This window comes from Urocitellus parryii, chromosome 3, assembly GCF_045843805.1.
Source record: "Urocitellus parryii isolate mUroPar1 chromosome 3, mUroPar1.hap1, whole genome shotgun sequence".
NCBI lineage: Eukaryota > Metazoa > Chordata > Mammalia > Rodentia > Sciuridae > Urocitellus > Urocitellus parryii.
In genome coordinates, this window is record NC_135533.1 from 111729769 (window position 1) to 111746992 (window position 17224).

The 17224-nt window shown below is 49.8% G+C and overlaps 1 protein-coding gene and 1 non-coding gene across 3 annotated transcripts in view; both read left to right on the forward strand.

The window, feature by feature from the left end:
* Nucleotides 1–17224, forward strand: part of Zmat5 (zinc finger matrin-type 5) — a 31578-nt gene that overhangs the window by 13758 nt on the left and 596 nt on the right. Inside the window, exons 2-5 of one of the 2 annotated variants that reach the window (XM_026413349.2) lie at nucleotides 2575–2729; nucleotides 8943–9005; nucleotides 10398–10478; nucleotides 12511–12622. In XM_026413349.2, coding sequence (XP_026269134.1) covers nucleotides 2603–2729; nucleotides 8943–9005; nucleotides 10398–10478; nucleotides 12511–12622 — 383 coding nt within the window. In that variant the 5' untranslated portion in view covers nucleotides 2575–2602. Of the gene's footprint in view, nucleotides 1–2545; nucleotides 2730–8942; nucleotides 9006–10397; nucleotides 10479–12510; nucleotides 12623–17224 lie in introns of both variants that reach the window. The other variant, XM_026413351.2, reaches the window with a different exon arrangement.
* Nucleotides 4781–4853, forward strand: Trnav-uac (transfer RNA valine (anticodon UAC)). The gene has a single exon. It is a non-coding gene; the product is annotated as a tRNA-Val (tRNA).

Genomic DNA, 17224 nt, shown 5'->3' on the forward strand with positions numbered 1-17224 from the left:
GGAGAAGAGAGATTTTATACGTTTTCATTTGGAATGACTGGCTGTTCCTGATCCCATTACAGCCCCTGACTTAATGGCTGCTGCCCCTGTCTGCTGCAGGAGCAACTTTTTCCATCAACCTGCTTGGCTGTCTGGACTGCCCAGAATGCTTGTTTGTCTCTGCATCTATCCCTAGTCTTTTCTTCCCAAGAAGCATTCCCCCATCTGTCCCCTCTACCTCCCCACTCATCCGTCTGCTCTGTGGCTCAGGTCCCAGCTTCATCCTTATTTGCCAGGTCCTGGGAATCTGGGATTTTGGCTGCCAGCCTGGGTAGCCACCTTCTGACCTCAGGGAAATCATTTCCTATACTCCTTTGGGCCTCAGAAGCCTGCTTTGTTAAGTGAGGGACCAGATCCCAGATTGAGGGACTGTTCTAGGCTCAGCCTTTGCACGTCCCACTTGACAGCCTCAAGTAGACACATCCTCCCTCTGATCTTGTGACATCAAGCTGGAGGACCCAAACACTGGGCATGAAAGCCATAGAATTGCCACCCACCATGGGCTGCAGATCTCCTGGAAAGGAATGGCAGCTGTGGTCACAATGACAGGGTTTTTATGTTTGGTTTGGTTTGGTTTGGTTTGGTACTAGAGATTGAACTCGGTGCTTAACCACTGAGCTACATTCCCAGCCCTTTTTGTGTTTTATTTAGAGACAGAGTCTCAGTGAGTTTCTCAGGGTCTTGCTAAGTTGCTACTGCTGGCTTTGAACTTGTCATTCTGCTGCCTCAGCCTACTAAGCTGCTGGGATTACAGGCATGTGCTGTTGCACCCGGCTTCCCTCAGTCCTTTGATCTTTGCTCAAATGCTATCTTTTTGACAATCTACAGTAATCACTTTATTTAAAATTGCAGAACTCTCCCCTTAGCTGTCTCCATTCCCAGCTTGATTTTTCCTCATAGCACTTATCGCCTTTGAAATAATAAATTACTTGTTATCGTTTATTGTCTTCCTCTCCCGACAAGAATATAAATCCATGAAGGCAGATATATTTTTGCTTTATTTATTGCTGGGGCCCCAGCACCTAAAATAGTACTTGATACAGAGTAGGCAATCAAGTATTTGTGGAATAAATGAGTTAATTTTCATTTTTCCTTTGGGACAACCAGAGATTCAAGAGAGGAAGAGAGATTTGTCTGAGGTCACATAGCTGGTCAAAAGAATGCAAATGCAAGTCCCCTAAAATCATGTTCCTGGGTGTCCTTTAAGCCAGAGAGCTTAGGCAGCAGAGGCTAATAGCTTCCCAAGAAGATTACTGAATTCTTAGGTGGCAGGTCCTCATTCAGTCCCAAAGGGAAATGAGAACATTGTAAGGTCTTAAGACCCCTCTGTTGGCTGGGCATAGTAAACCCAGAAGGCTGAGGCAGGAGGATCACAAGTTCAAAGCTAGCCAGCAAAAAAAAAAAAAAAAAAAAGGACCAAGGAAGCAAGTATGGCAGGCAGACATCACAGGGAGAGCATCCAGGCCAAGGGGACAGCAGATACAAACCCATGTGCCTGGAGGCAGCCATGTTCCTGGCTTGTGTGAGGGGCAGGGAGAAGACCCATGGGGCCAGCATGGAGAAAACCAGAACAAGGAGATCAGAAGTCAGAGGTGTGCTAGGGATGAGGGAGGCTGGCCAGAGGGTATAAAGTGGGGGTCCTCCAGCTTAGCTATATATTAGAATTACCTGGGAGCTTAAAAAAAAATACTAAAGCCAGGCATGGTGGTGCATGCCCTATAATCCCAGCAACTCAAGGGGCTGAGGCAGGAGGATAGCAGTTTGAGACCAGCCTCAGCAATTTAGCAAAGCCCTGAGCAATTTAGTGAGATCCTGTCTCAAAATTTAAAAAAATAATAAAAAGGGCTGGTGATGTGGCTCAGTGATTAAGCATCCCTGGGTTCAGTTCAATCCCTAGTACCAAAAAATAAAATGAAATAAATAAAAAATACTAAAGTCTGGGGCTTACCTTCTGAGGTTCTAGTTGTTTGTTGTTATTGTTTTTGTGGTTAGGGATTGAACTTGGTGCTGTACCACTGAGCTGCATCTCCAGCCTTTTTTTTTTTTTTTTTAAGAGAGAGAGAGAGAGAATTTTTTTAATATTTATTTTTTAGTTCTCGGCGGACACAACATCTTTGTTGGTATGTGGTGCTGAGGATCGAACCCGGGCCGTACGCATGCCAGGCGAGCGCGCTACCGCTTGAGCCACATCCCCAGCCCCTCTCCAGCCTTTTTTGAGACAGAGTCTCACAAAGTTGCCAAGGCTGGCCTTGAAGTAGCAATCCTCCTGCCTCAGCCTCTGAGTAGCTGGAATTACAGGTGCTATACCCGGTTCTGTTTTAATTGGCTGAGGTTGGAGGCTGGGCATCAGAATTAAAAGATCCCTCTAGAACTAGACGTGTTAGCTCTAGAAGTTTCTCATGGTACAAGGCACCTTAAGAAAAGCTTGGCTCAGGCCTGACCCTCAGGGAGTGCTCAGTCAGGGGCCCTGTCCCCAGAGCTCTGACCTCTGGCCTTTTCTCCAAAGGTCTGACCAAGAGCTTTGTGACTTTCCAGGCAGCCTCAGCACCTGGTGTAGGCGGCCATGGGGAAGCGGTACTTCTGCGACTACTGTGACCGGTCCTTCCAGGACAATCTCCACAACCGAAAGAAGCACCTGAATGGGCTGCAGCACCTCAAGGCCAAGAAGGTGTGGTACGACATGTTCCGAGGTGGGTGATGCGGGCTCTGTGGCCAGGCTGCTGGAGCTCGCATGCTGATCCCTCCAACCATTAGGTTAGCACCATGGTGGGTCAGTCTGGGCTCTTTGAGGATCCAAAAGAGGAAGGTGTTGGGCCTGGTAGCACACGCTTGTAATCCCAGCAGCTCAGGAGACCAAGGCAGGAGGATCATGGATTCAAAGCCAGCTTTAGCAAAAAGTAGGCACTAAGCAACTCAATGAGATCCTGTCTCAAAATAAAATAAAAAATAGGTTCAATCCCCAGTATAAAAAAAAAAGAGAGAGAGAGAGAGAGGGGAAGGGGCTGGGGTGTATGTAGTTCAGTGATAGAGTACATGCTAAGGAAAAAAAAAATAGAAACAGTACCCAAAAAAAAGGAGAGAGCCCCAGAGACTGAGAGGCAATCCAAAATGGAAGGTCCCTTCGCCGATGACCTTGACTGAGGGCTCTGTGCTTCACCCACAGTGGAACATCCTTGGGATACAGATAACAGACAGGCTTCTCCAAGGAGGTGATGTTTGAGCCAGCAGCTGAAATAGGGCCAGCCATGTCATTTGGGGCCAAGGATATGCAAAGAAGACTCTGAAACAGGTAGCCATGAGCAAAGCATCGGATGCCCTGGGAGGAGAGGGTATAGACAGTGATGCGGAGAATGGTAGGGGCCAAAGCTGGGTATGGGCAGGGACTACATCCTTCAGATCTGTGGAGGCCACAGCAAGGAGGTTGCACTGTCCTGAGGGCAGAAGGCAGCTTCTGAAGAGCTTTCGACAGATGTGACGTGGCCAGGCCTACATTTGCCAGCAAGAACTCTGTGTGGGGTAAACAGTGTGGTGCAGGAAGAGTCTGTTGAATGATTGGCTGGAGGGAGGAATGAATAACCCAACTGCTGCGGTGGGGGTGGGGACTCTTGCAAAGCAGGTGTGACTGAAGTGAAAGAGCTCTGGTCAGAAGCATCCATCATGGCCTAGCCCCCAGGATGCCTGTGGATGGGAGTTATGCTGCTACATAGCTGTCACTAGATGTGCACATCAAGGAATGGTCAGGGAGGGGCCAGAGTGTGGCCAGGGAGGAGCTGAGCTGAAAGGAGAGGAAGCTTGGTGATGCAGCAGAGGTGCTTGGACAGGTAGGGAGCAGTTTTCTAGGACAGGGCTCAGAGCCTGGGAGGAACAAACTGAGTTCAGGTGGCCAAGGAGAAAGGGGAAGGGAGACAGAAGGACTTCTCTGTTCTGAGACTCAAAATTCACTAGAAGGGAGTGAGCCTTTATTGAGTACCTGCTACATGCTGTGCTTGCTATGGTTTGTCATTTACTTCTCAGTGACTCTCTTAGGCACTTAGAGACCTTTAAATAAATAAGGCTAGTTGGTCATGGTAACAGTGATCTCCCTACCCTACTGGGTTTGGGTGAATAAAGACTAGGCATGGTTTTTGTTTTTGTTTTTTTGTTTTCTTTTTTGAGTACTGGAAATGAAACCCATGGCCTTGCATGTGTTAGGCAAGTACTTTCCCACTGAGCTACATACCTAGCTATCCCCTTTTTAATTTTTTTATTTTGAGACAGGGTCTCACCAAGTTGCCTGGGCTGGCTTGAATTTCTGCCTCAGCCTCCCAAGTTGCTGAGATTACTGCATGTGCTACCACACCTGGCTTAGGCATAGTATTTTTTATTTCTTGGTACTGGGGATTGAATTCAGGGGCGTTTAACCACTAAGCCACATCCCCAGCCCTATTTTGTATTTTATTTAGAAACAGGGTCTCACTGATTTGCTTAGCGCCTCACTTTTGCTGAGGCTGGCTTTGAACTCGTGGTCCTCCTGCCTCAGCCTCCCGAGCCACTGGGATTACAGGTGTGTGCCACCAGACCCGGCACTTAGATTTTATTTGGAGACAGGGTCTGGTTGAGTTGCTTAAGACCTCACTAAGTTGCTGAGACGACTGGCTTTGAACTTTCCATCCTCCTGCCTCAGCCTCCCGAGTCTTGGGATTATAGGTGTGCGCCACCACACCTGGCTTAGGCTTAGTGTTTTTAAAGCTCTCCTAGGGCTGGTGATATAGCTCAGTTGGCAGAGTGCTTGCCTTACATGCACAAGGCCCTGGGTTCAATCCCCAGCACCATTAAAAAAAAAAAAAAAAAAAAAAAAGCGTTTTCCAGATGCTCCCTATTTCAGGCAAAGAAACTGAGGCTTCTAGGTTTTGGGAGGAAGGTGGCCAACAAGGCTGCTCAGCAGGGCCAGCACAGCTGTGATTGGGAGGGTTTGGGAATAGAGACAGATGGGGAATTTCAGGGCAGTGGGGGCTCCTAGCTGTCTGAGAAATCTCTGATCCTGACATCAGGCTCCCTGTCTTCCAAACCCAGTGAGGGGCTGTGCTTTGGCCTTAGCTAGGCCAAGATCACCTTGGCGTTTGCTCCTTATCCCAGACGCTCAGCCAATAATAGCTGGGCCCTGGAGTCCAGAAATAATGGGTAGAAGTCCTTGTGTTCCTTACAGAAAAAATGAAAAGGCAGGTGCTGTAGTCCCTTTCTTAGGGCTCTTGCATTCCCATCAACCTCTCACATGCCCAGCCACTTCTAGTCCTTAGAACAGCTGTGCAGGGAACTGGGCATGGTAGCACATGCCTATAATCATAGCAGCTCAGGAGGCTGAGGCAGGAGGATTGTGAGTTCAAAGCCAGCCTCAGCAACTTAGTGAGGCCCTCAGCAACTTAGTGAGACCCTGTCTCAAAACAAAAAATAAAAAGGGCTGTGGCTCAGTGGTAAAGCTCTTCTGGGTTTGATCCCCAGGACCAGAAAACAAAACAAAACAAAACAAAACAAATCAGCTCTGCTAGCGGGGCTGGCGGCCTGAGTTTCCTCACTTACAGATGATGAATTTAAAATCCAGACCATTGGGGCTGGGGTTTTGGCTCAGTGGTGGAGCACCTGCTTAACGTGTGTGAGACACTGGATTTGATTCTCAGCACTGCATATAAATAAATAAAGGAACATTGACAACTAAAACAAAATTTTTAAAAATTTAGACCAGTGGATTGCCTTACTCATTGTCCCCAGGTGCTGGTGGCCAAGCTGGCACATGAGCTGTCTTCTTGTTCAAAAGGTTTCCCTATGCCTGCACTTACCCTGAGCAACTGGTTCTCAGCTCCCAGCTTCATGGCCTTTGACAAATTCCAAGGGCCTCAGAGTGGCTGATGATCCATGGGTCACAGTCAGGACAAACACAGGGCCTGGAGCTAGGCTGCCTGGGTTCAGTCCCAAGTTGTGAATCACTAACAGTGTAGCCCTAATTTTGTCACATGTAAAACAGCCATAGCAACAGTACCCACCTCCCAGGGATGTGATACAGGCTCAGTAATCCCATGATGACTGTTCTGCACATTAGGGTTTATGCTAAGTAGGAATGATGCTTTTGTATCCTTAGAAGGAGTGGCCTCAGGCCTTTTATCTGATGGGCACATTTATTCAGCCAGTGCTCAATGAGTACTTGCCTGTCCTTAGTCACCAGACAGGCTCTGAAGATTCAAAGATGGATAAAACAGGCCCTTCTAAGTGACCTCCCACTCACTCACAATAGTGTGTCCTGCCTGAGTTTCCATGTTCTGCTGGCCTCTCCCTCCTGGCTCTGGCCACATTGATCACTGCATGTACTGTTCTTTCTGTGGGCATGTCCTTCCTTCGGTCCTCCCCATCCCAAGATAGTTCCTTTGTCCCAGAACTAAACTCGGGCAATAAATCCTCAGGGATGCCCTTCCCATGCCCTAGGCCAGGTCAGGTCATTTGTTCGTTTTCAGTGTTTACCCCATTTATATCCACATGGATTACTGTGGCTATTGGACTGAAGGAAGGACCCGCTCTGACTTGATCTCCACTTAAATCCTCATCCTGGCATAGTGCCTGGCACACAGGATGTGCTTTGTGAACATTTGATAGATGAATGCCTAAATGACTAGGTAGATAAACATGGGGCACCAGGGGCAGCTGTTAATTTTGGGAGATGGAGTGAGAAGGACCAACAGGTCAGATCACAAGGAGCCTTGAACACCATGTGGAAGAACAGGGGCCTCTTTGTGCAGAGGGTAGGCTGGGTTTTCTTAATCCTAGGTGCACTTTAGAGGTACCCAGGAGCTTTTTTTTCAGGGGAGGGTACTAGGGATTCAACCCAGGGTCACTTGGCCATTGAGCCACATCCCCAGCCCTATTTTGTAATTTATTTAGAGACAGGGTTTCACTGAGTTGCTTAGGGCTTCACTAAGTTGCTGAAGCTGGCTTTGAACTTGTGATCCTTCTGCCTCCGCCTCCTGAGCCACTAGAATTATAGGTGTGCACCACCCTGCCTGACCCCAGGAGCTTTTAACAATTGTGATGCTCCTCCGTGCTGATGAATTAAAGCAGAACCTGAGAAGGGCAGGTGCAGGTGTCCATGTACTTTAATAGTTGCATGGTGATCCTAAAGCATGTCAGAGTTGAGAACCACTGGCCAGCAGCACCACAGAATAGAACTCTTCTACACTGAGCCACCTAGCCAGTGCCTCTTGTCTGGGACTTAGGCTCAGTCCTCCTGCCTCCCTCAGTGGTACTAGCCTCAGGGAGGTCCTAGGAAACATCCACATAATCCCACCAGCTCAGCTTCCCCAGGAACGACAGGCAGGTCAGGCCATGGTGTCTCTAGCTCTAGTGGTTGAACTGAGCCTGACAAGCCTGGTGCTAATGGATGGACCCTTCTCCACATTGCTGGCTTCACTCATGGCTCTGCCAGGCCCCCTGGAGTGAATCCTGCTGTAACCAACTCCCAGCCCCTAGCAGATCCTCTCCCTTCCCAGCCACCAGCTGCCCTGAAGGGAGGCATTCCCCATTACTGGGCCATTTATCGAGGCATCAGGAAATCAGCAGCCACATGGAAAGAACAAAGGCTCTAGATTTCCACATACCAGGGTTCAAACCTGGTGCTGCCACTTTCTGATCATGTACCCTTGGGAAGGTCATTTTCCTGTCTGAACCTCAATATTACCCCTCTGCAGAATGGGGACATTAGTACTGTAAAGTGGATTCATGAGGAGAAAATAAGAATTATTGCCATTTCTGAGCACCCTCTTACCACCTTTCAGTACCAAGCTGAGGAACAAGATCTTTGGAGAGCATTCAGTATAGCAGCTGAGAACATGGCTGCTAAGCCAAATAATAATTTGTCAGGCTATTTGCAACCAGGGGGCCATAAAACTATGTCCTGTTAACTGACAGTCCCTAAAATGATGAATTCATCTGCCAGGTCAAGTTTTTACAGAGAAGAGCAATAAAATTATTTAAAAACTTCTAAATTTTATTAGGGAATAAAGAGAAGATGGAGATAATACATGAGACATATGACACTCTTGAATGGGGAGACGAAATAATGTCTACATGTCAGTTCTCACTTGGTTAACCTATGTTTTGATTAAAGTTCCCTAAAATTTCTAGAAGTTGTTCTGAGAAAGCCAGTTATTGCTGTTTTTTGTGGTGCTGGGAATCAAACTCATGGCCCCACATATGCTAAGCAAACATTCTGCTGCTGATCTACATTCCCAGCCCTAAGATGTTCTGAAACTTGAAAAATGATTTTTTTAAAAAAATATTTATTTATTTTTTAGTTATTGGCGGACACAACATCTTTGTTTGTATGTGGTGCTGGAGGATCGAACCCGGGCCGCACGCATGCCAGGCAAGCGCGCTACCGCTTGAGCCACATCCCCAGCCCGAAAAATGATTTTTTAAAAAAATTTTTTTAGTTGTAGATGAACACAATATCTTTATTTTATTTATTTGTTTTTATGTGGTGCTGAGGATCGAACCCAGTGCCTCACGCATGTGATGCAAGTGCTCTACCAGTGAGCCACAACCCCCAGCCCCTTCAAAAATGATTTTATATGGAAATAAAAGAGCTTTTTTTCCCCTTCCCCTCTGTTTGGTTGGGGAAAAAGAAAATTCCCTATGTGAGTCCATTGTGCAGTCAAAATCAAATACCTTTGACCTAAAACCTATTTCTTGACTTTGGCTGGCCCTAGGTGAGGTGAGGGATGGAGGTCACCCTGGATCCCACTGCCAAGCATCCCCCTCTATGGTCAACCAAAGCAATGCTCCTCCATGTGTGGGGAGCTCTTTTCTTCCCTCAGTTCCCTGAGACTCTACCTCCCTCCTTGGCGGAGCCATCTGAACCCAGTCCCTTTCTTCTCTTATAGATGCAGCTGCCATCTTGCTGGATGAGCAGAACAAGCGGCCCTGCAGGAAGTTCCTGTTGACAGGTAAAGTGCTCTGCTGGTTTGGGTCCCCTCAGGGACCAAGAATACCTTGTCTGGCTTGTGTGTGTGGATCTCTGTAGAGTATCCTCTCCAACTCTGGACACCATCCTGAGTCCACTTTGCAGCCCGGCTTCAGCTGACCAGTCAGTCAGGGCCTCCCCATGGTTTGGAATTTGGGTCTTTCCCTGGTCTAGTCCTCAGCTTTTCAGAAGTATTGATTTGACTGCTCAGTACTCATCTCACAAAGACAACTGTACTTCAAAGAGATACAGACCTTAGTAAGCAAAGGCAGCAAAGACAGATGAAAGTAAGGGTAGGAAAAATAAGACAAGCCAGGAGAATAATTAGTCTCCATGTTTGCTCTTGAGGTCTGTGTACTAGAAAGTTTGGCCCTGAGCTTCCTGGAAGCCAAGGCAAAGAGGAAAACCACAGTGGTTTGTAAGGGAACTTAGCCCTGGGGAGAGGTACTGTGGGTGAGCTAGGGAAGCTGGATGAAAGGCCGTGTTCTTCTCAGAAAATGGTGTTGCCCCCCCAAATAGTCACCAGGCCTGCAGATCAGGAGCTCTCCCATAGACTTGGCTTTGAGGTACATTTGACACTGAGAGGTTACACTGATGTAGGATACCACCATGCTCCTGTTATTTCCAGACACTTTGGTTTCCTTGTTTGAGCCTGGAAAAACCACCCAAACTTTGGTTCCTCCATAGCAAAGGTGCTGCTGAGGACTTTTTTTTTAGAGAAAGAGAAAATTTTTATTTTAGTTTTCGGTGGACACAACATCTTTGTTGGTATGTGGTGCTGAGGATCAAACCCGGGCCGCACGCATGCCAGGCGAGCGCTCTACCGCTTGAGCCACATCCCCAGCCCCTGAGGTCTTTTTTTTAATAGATTTTTGTTGTTGTTGTTATAGATGGACACAATACCTTTATTTTATTTGTTTTTTATTTTTATGTGGTCCCTGGGGATCAAACTCAGTGCCTCACACATGCTGGGCAAGCACTCTACCACTGAGCCACAATTCCGGTCCCTGCTGAGGTCTTTTGGAGGAGCAGTCCAGCTGCTCATGCAAGCCAGGCGGGCGGGTGGGGCTTCAGGTAGGGGCACAGCATGTGCAACAGCCTGGCATGGAGGAGAAAGCGTGTTCTTTCAGGAACCCACATGTAATTCAAGGAGGTGGGGAGGAGGGGTTGGTGATGAGAGACAGCCTGCAGAGATCTGTGCAGCCCAGTCCTGACTCACTTTGATCAGATTTGGTCCACCAGGACTGCTGAGTGAGAGTGGGACCAGAGACCCTAAAACCTTGTTTCTAAAAGGTCAGAACCCGTCATCAGGGTGCCCTCAGCCTGTAATAGGTGCCCTTCTTGAATGGCAAGTAACTCTGTCTTCTTGTTGCAGGCCAGTGTGACTTTGGCTCCAACTGCAGATTTTCCCACATGTCAGAGCGAGACCTGCAAGAGCTGAGCATCCAGGTGGAGGGTGCGTCTGGGCAGGGGCCCTATGCAGGGCGGGAATGGAGTGCGGGCAAGAGATGTGGGATCTGTGACTGGGGAAACTGCTCTGCACCTCCCCTTCTGTCCCTCAGTAGAAGCCATCATGTGGGGCAGACCAAGGTCTGCTCAGGGTGATAGGGAGTCCCCAGTTCCACAATGTGAGGTGGGCGTCAGAGACACAGCTGTGTCTTCTGAAAGTGAAAAATTTATGGCTCCCGCCTGGGAGCTCTGAAAGTGCCCCACTGCCCACACACTAACCCGGCAGGTGTGGTGGGTCCCTCCCTCTCCCCCTCCATCAGGCACCATAGGAATCCCTATTCAACACTTGGCAGATCCCCTTTAGTGCACTTGGGCAAGGGGAATGAAGAAAGCACTTTTTACTCCCTCAGGATCCTCATAGCCTAGTGACTTCTGGAGGGGCAGGGCAATTTCAGCTTCTGTAGAAACAGGCCTGTGAGCCATTGGGCAGCTCAATGCTGGCTTTCCAATTACAGAACAAGGAGGTTCCCTCTTAGAGGGCTTTTTTTGGGGAGGGGGAGTAAGAGGTATTTTTTGGCAGGATAGGGGGTACCAGGGATTGAACTCAGGGGCAGTCAATCGCTGAGCCACATCCCCAGCCCTATTTTATATTTTATTTAGAGACAGGGTCTCACTGAGTTGCTTAGTGCCTTATTGTGGTTAAGGCTGGCTTTGAACTTGCAATCCTCCTGCCTCAGCCTCCCAAGATGCTGGGATTACAGGTGTGTGCCACTGCACCTGGCCCTCTTAGACATCTTAACTGATCTCCTATGGCCCCTTCATTGAACAGATGAAGAAACCAAGGCCAATACTCAGACCTCAGACCATAGGACCCTGAGAGAGCCCCACAGTGAGTTAGAGACTGACTCTGGGTCTCCCAGGAGGCTGCTATCCATTCTTCTCTCTCTGGCTGCCTTAGGGAGCTCTTGAATGCCTGGGGCACTTTGATCTTTGTCCTCATCCCTTGTTAGGCTTCACTTCCCTCTGCCCAGTTGGACCCTATGGGCTCTATGCCCTCCCCTGGAGAGCCAGTACAACAGCTCTGGCACTGACACCGGGTTTCCAGGAGCTCTCTCTGGGTGGAAGTGAGGCCTCAAGGCACCAGCCAGCAAGTCCTGGCAGTGCTGATGTCTCCAGCTCCCCATGCGCCACAGGCTCTCAGGGAATGGTTAGCTTGTGGTGGGGAGCTCAGGCTGAGATCATATCTAGTAGAGATGGAGATAGGGTGAGGCCCAAGGAGGCTGGCATTGTGGATGGTCTTGGCTCTTCCACATCCTCTGTAACCTTGGCACATGGCTTGACCTCTTGGAGACAGTGTCCTGACCTGTCAAACGTGATGATGCCCCAGGCAATGATGCCCTGTGCAGTGAGCCCAGGGCCAGCCCCCAAGTGTTGTCATGCCATGAGTTTGTTTTCCTCTGGCCCATGGCCCATCCCAGACCACTTGGAGATAGACCCCATCACCCTCTCACACCCAGGTTGTATGAACTCAGACCATTTGTTTCCTGGCTTTAGTTCAATGGCAGTGTTTTTTTGTACAACATTATATGAGAAGAAAAACCAGAAAACTGAGGCTCATGCCTTGTCTGGAGACCTGGCAGGTGGCAGAACCAAGACTCAACCTTGTTCTACTGCCGATTTTGACCCCTTGCACCTGAGATTTGAACCCCTCCTGAGGGCTAGGCTCTTTATACTCATTGTCCTGTTTCCAGCTCCCCAAAGCTTGGGAGGCAGCCGTCGCTATCTCCCTTCAATGGGGAGCAGAGCCAGGCCTGTAGCACCAGGTCATGGGATGCAGATAGGCTCAAGCAGTAGGGGCAGTAAAGGGACAAGCCAGCAGCAGTGCTCCTGGCCTACCAGCCTGCATTTCTCTGGAAGATTGCTGTGGCATCCCAGGACTTCCCCCGAGCTGGCCAGTTGCTGTTACTTTGCGGGAGGGTGGGGTTCAGGCAGGCAGAATTGTGCCCCTCATCTTCCTTTTGTCTCCCTATTTCCCACAGAGGAGAGGCGGGCCAGGGAGTGGCCTCTGGACACCCCCGAGCTCCCTGAGGGCCACCTGGAGGACTGGCTGGAGAAGAGAGCCAAGCGACTGAGCTCAACCCCGAGCAGCAGGTATAGACTCCCAGGTGTTTCTGTGCTGCTGGGGGCAAGACCCCAGGCAGCCTGTCCTTTGGTCTTTTGCTAAAATTGAGGAATCTCCATGAACTTCCTAAATTCAAAGGCCATGGTTAGACTCTTCCCCTACCCTCCTCCAGAGATCCCTATGAGTAGGGCTACAGTGGAGGGTCTTGGGTCCCCAGGCACTGGCCAGAGGGGGTATACATTTAAAGGTACCTGTCCTTGGTCCCCACCTTTTATGTCTCATCCCCCTCTGGCAGTGTGTGCTGGTGGGAGGGGAAGTGTTGGCCAGGTTGACTCTACAGCACTAAGTCCATTGCTAGAGAGATGGACTTGAGCTGTGGTGGCCAAGCTCCCAGTGGTCCATCATCCACTGCCTGTCCCAGGGCCCCACAGATGGGAAACTGAGGCTCATGGAGACGTTCAACTTGCTCAAGGGCACACAGCTAGGAATAGGCAGAGCAGGGACTGTACAGGGGCTGACAACATCATTCTCCCACGCCTCCCTAAGGGGGAGTGGCCTGAGCACTCAGAATGCTCAAAAATGGACAGGAACTTCTCATACAGGGAGCATGCTGGGCCAGGGGCCCTCAAATGTGGGCTGCATGCCATCTCAGACCCTCCCCTCTCAGACACAGCCCACACTATACATTAACACAGAGAAGCACAGAGATAGGCAGGAGCTTCCGCAGCCACCTAGCATCACAGCCAAAGTCCAGGGCTCCTGAGCTCCCCGCTGCCAGTAATGGAGAGGGGGAGGAAATGGGAGGAAGAGAGGGTACAAAAGGGGACCAAGGGGTGTGCTTGTGAGCTGCACATGACTGTGTGCAAGTTGCCCTACCCTGGGCCACCTTGATTCCCCATCTTGCAGTAGCACTTCAGGCCCTAGTTGCTCTGTGGTATGGTCTCATGGGATGACAACCTGACCTGAGCCAAGAGGGTCTGGTCAGAGAAGTCCATGGACTTCCCTCGGGGCTGTGCCAGAAGGTGAAGGCAAATTTCTGGGTCCAGTTGAAAGAGATGATTAAGGTCTTTTAAAGTTAATTTTGTATTTTACCTTTATTCTAAATATGTGCCCAGTATATCCCTACCTTAAAACTATATAGTTGGACAAAACTCAAATGTTGGAGTATGCCATCCCTGCCTTTTGGACCTGTCTGAAGGGATTGTGACTTTGGTCATCTGGGTGCCCCCTGTTGTTACCAGCCATCTTCCAGGGATCCAGATCCTGAATGCCAAGTTACTTCTGCTCATGTGGTGGAGGGCTGGTCTGACTAGGGAGTTCTGGGGATCCCCATTTTCCTGAGATCACTTCAGTTCAGTCTCTGCTCTGCACCACTCTTTGGAACTGGTCCCATATGAATGAGTTCCTCCCAACCTCATGTTGTCCTGGCCACTTACAGCCCTGCTTTTGCCCTGTGGTGTCTCCTGGGAGTGAGTTATACCCTGAATACCTCTTAGGGCTGTGAGGAGGATCCAGGAAGACCCTGTGGTCTACAGTCTAGCTGGATTAGAGCTGCTAATATGGCAGTAGCAGTTTTTGGAATGGTGCCTACAACTGGAACCTGCCTTGGGCTCTGGGGAGCAGGGTCTAAACTGCTCTGCCAGGTCACTTTTCCTCTGGCCAATCAACCTGGGCACTTCCAAGAGATCTGCTTTCTCCACAAACATTCTCTGCCCCTTCCCCACCTGTTCACCTGCCTCCTGAAGGCTTCAAGCCAATATGAATCATTCTTTGGGCAGAACAGACCTGTACAACCTTAAGAAAAAAGAGTTGTTGGAAAGGAGGTGACCTTTTATTCTTGCTGTTGCCATTGCTACCTTGGTCTCCCATAGTCCTCTCCCTGCAGGGTAGTTTTGGGAAACATGACACCTCTGCTCATCGGGGCTGTGCTTCTGCGTCCATGAACCCCTCCTGTGGGGTTGTAGGGAATTAGATTCCAGCCTCTGGGTTGTCCTATTGTGGCTCTCCTAGCTGGCCATAACAGCCCTCTCCTAGGTCTCTCCCCTCCCCTGAGCTCTTCCAGTTCATTCTCCATATTACAGCCCCAGACAGCTTCCAAAACACACTCTGGCCCTGGGCCTCCCCTGCTTAACCCCTCCCAAGTCCACCTCCACTTTGGGAGGGCCTGGATTCTACAACCTAGTTCACAGGGCCTATGGGAATCTAACTGCTGGCTACCAGACTCATGGGGTCACCTGATCACCTGTCATACTTAGCCTGTCAGTCACAGTGGACACTTTAGCAGCCTCTTAGATGGACAGTCATTTGTGATTTCTGGGAACCCCATGCATGCGGTTTCCTCTGCCTAAAACTGCCTCTGCCAACCCCACCAGCCTGTGAGCTTTAGCACTCTAAGACGTGGCCCCTTCTAGCCCCAGCTCCCCTTCACAATCTTGAGCAAGTGTGGGTGTCCCCAGGGCATGGTGACTACATGTGTGTGCATTTAGGGGAGCAGTGTGGCCAGCCTAGATGCCTGTTACCTGAGTATTAATGTGTGGGGACCAGTCTGAGGACTTTAGGTAGCCCCCTTTTCCTCTTTGGGTTTCTGTTTCCTTCCTGGGGAACAGATGGCTGCCTGACCCACCTGGGACCACATAGACCTACAGACTGAGCAGAACCCCACAACACACAGTGAGCTGAGCCAACTTTCCTTGTCAACATGGTGCACGGAGGCTCTTGAAGGTGCAGCCTGGTGGCATTTTTGCTCATTCCCTCAACAGACTGACCCTGAGGGATCTGCCAAGAGCAGACAGTGGCAGAGGGAGGGAGCAGCTGGCCTTAGACACACAGACTAATCCCCAACCAGTTCAGTGCTCGGCCCTGCTTCCCATTGTTGGCTCTTCTGATTGTGACTTTATCCCTCTTAATCTCCCCTACATACCCCTTTCTGGGCCACAGCTACTGTTCTGGCCCATCCACCTCCATAAGACTCTATTTCCTTTTGGTAAGGACCACAGCTGGGGATTTGCCAGGGAGCTGCTTCTGTCCTTACACACAGGGCAAACAGGCCATGCTGGAAGCCTCAAGTAGAGTCCTACCCCATGTACCTGTGTCTGTCTACTCTGTGCCAGGGCTGCAGGTATGGGCTGTAAGGCCCAGGGCCTGGCACATCTGGGACCCTAGCAAGGCTTCAGTATCTGTGAGCAGACTCGGGGGTTGCCCTTTCTCTGTTGGGTGCCTCAGGGCAGGCAGGGACACTGGACTGAGCCTTGAACCCAGTAGCTGGATCCCAGCTGCCTGGAAATGTGCCCTATTTGCTAGAGGAAGGGCCTGAGGCTTAGAGGCTGGGGCTTCCCAGGATCACACCCCTTGGGGAGCTCTACTGTCACTGTGACTCCATAGAGAGCCCCAGCTCCCGCAGTTGTGGCCTCCTCCACCCTCAACCTTCTATTTATGAAATTTCCCCAGCACCATAAATCATGTCAAGAGCTGCTTTCTGTGCTTTCCAGCAGGCGGAAGCCCATTGAGTAGGGGATGTCCCTGTTCCTCTCACAATGGGAATCCTAGAGGCTGCAGTTAGGGCTCCCAGAAGTCCTTGATCCTGTACTATCAGGCCCAGAGAAGGGTAAGCTGAGTGGGTGGGGAGAGGCAAACTCTCAGGGCTGCTGAGCACAGCCGCCCACCCCTGCCTCTACCTCGGAGGCCTGAGACCTGTCCTGACCTCTCACAGAAAACCCAGGCCCTTCTCTTTCTGCAGAGGGCTGGCCACTGGGCCCCCAAGCCTGTTAGAAGCTTCCAGGGTTCACCTTTCATGAAGGTTAGGGCATGGGGTGGGGTGTGGCTAGAACAAAGGCAACTGAAGGGGCAGGGAGAAATGTCTGAATTGCATTCTAGCCCTTCGTCCTCCATCCCCTGCGTCACCTGGACAAGTGAGGACTCCTTGCACCTCTCAGTTGTCTCATCTGTCTCATGTGAGATTCTTGAGTTCTTTCTAGGCCCTGGTCTCTGGTCCACAATAGTGCCTAGTCTGTAAGAGTTTTTGGTATAGCTGAATAACTGTGTCATTCAGCACACAGTTACTGTGTCGCCTCTGCATGTCAGGCCTGGCTCTGGGCACTGGGGTAAAAAAATGCCATTCCTACCCCAGTCTTTACCCTCTGAGCACTGCAAGCCCGAGGAGACAATACACGAGCTCCCAGGTGAATTCAAAGTGCTTTGTAGCCTGAGGGAGGTCCGGTATGGACAAGTCTGAATGTGGCATAGTTGAAAGGGTGGGGGGAGGCTGCCTCCGTCTCAGTCAGCTCCTGTAGGTTAGGGTACCACAGTTTGGGCACAGAAGATGCCTTTCCATCGATGGCACTTCCCATGGGCCCTGGGGTGGTGGTTTGGGAGAGGTGAATGTTAAGGACATGAGTAGCATGAGAAATGAGGCTTTTTAAAACATTTTAGACAATATTTTTTTCGGATTTCAAAGGCTTGCGTGCTTGCAAAACTTTTGGAAAGTATAAAGAAGTAAAAAAAACCACCCATAATTGCACCACTCAGATAGAACCAGTTAACATTTTGCTGTGTCTTCCAGGTTTTTTTATGCATTTATATATGTTATATATCTTTAAACAAAAATAGTATCATGCTATATACATTATTTTATA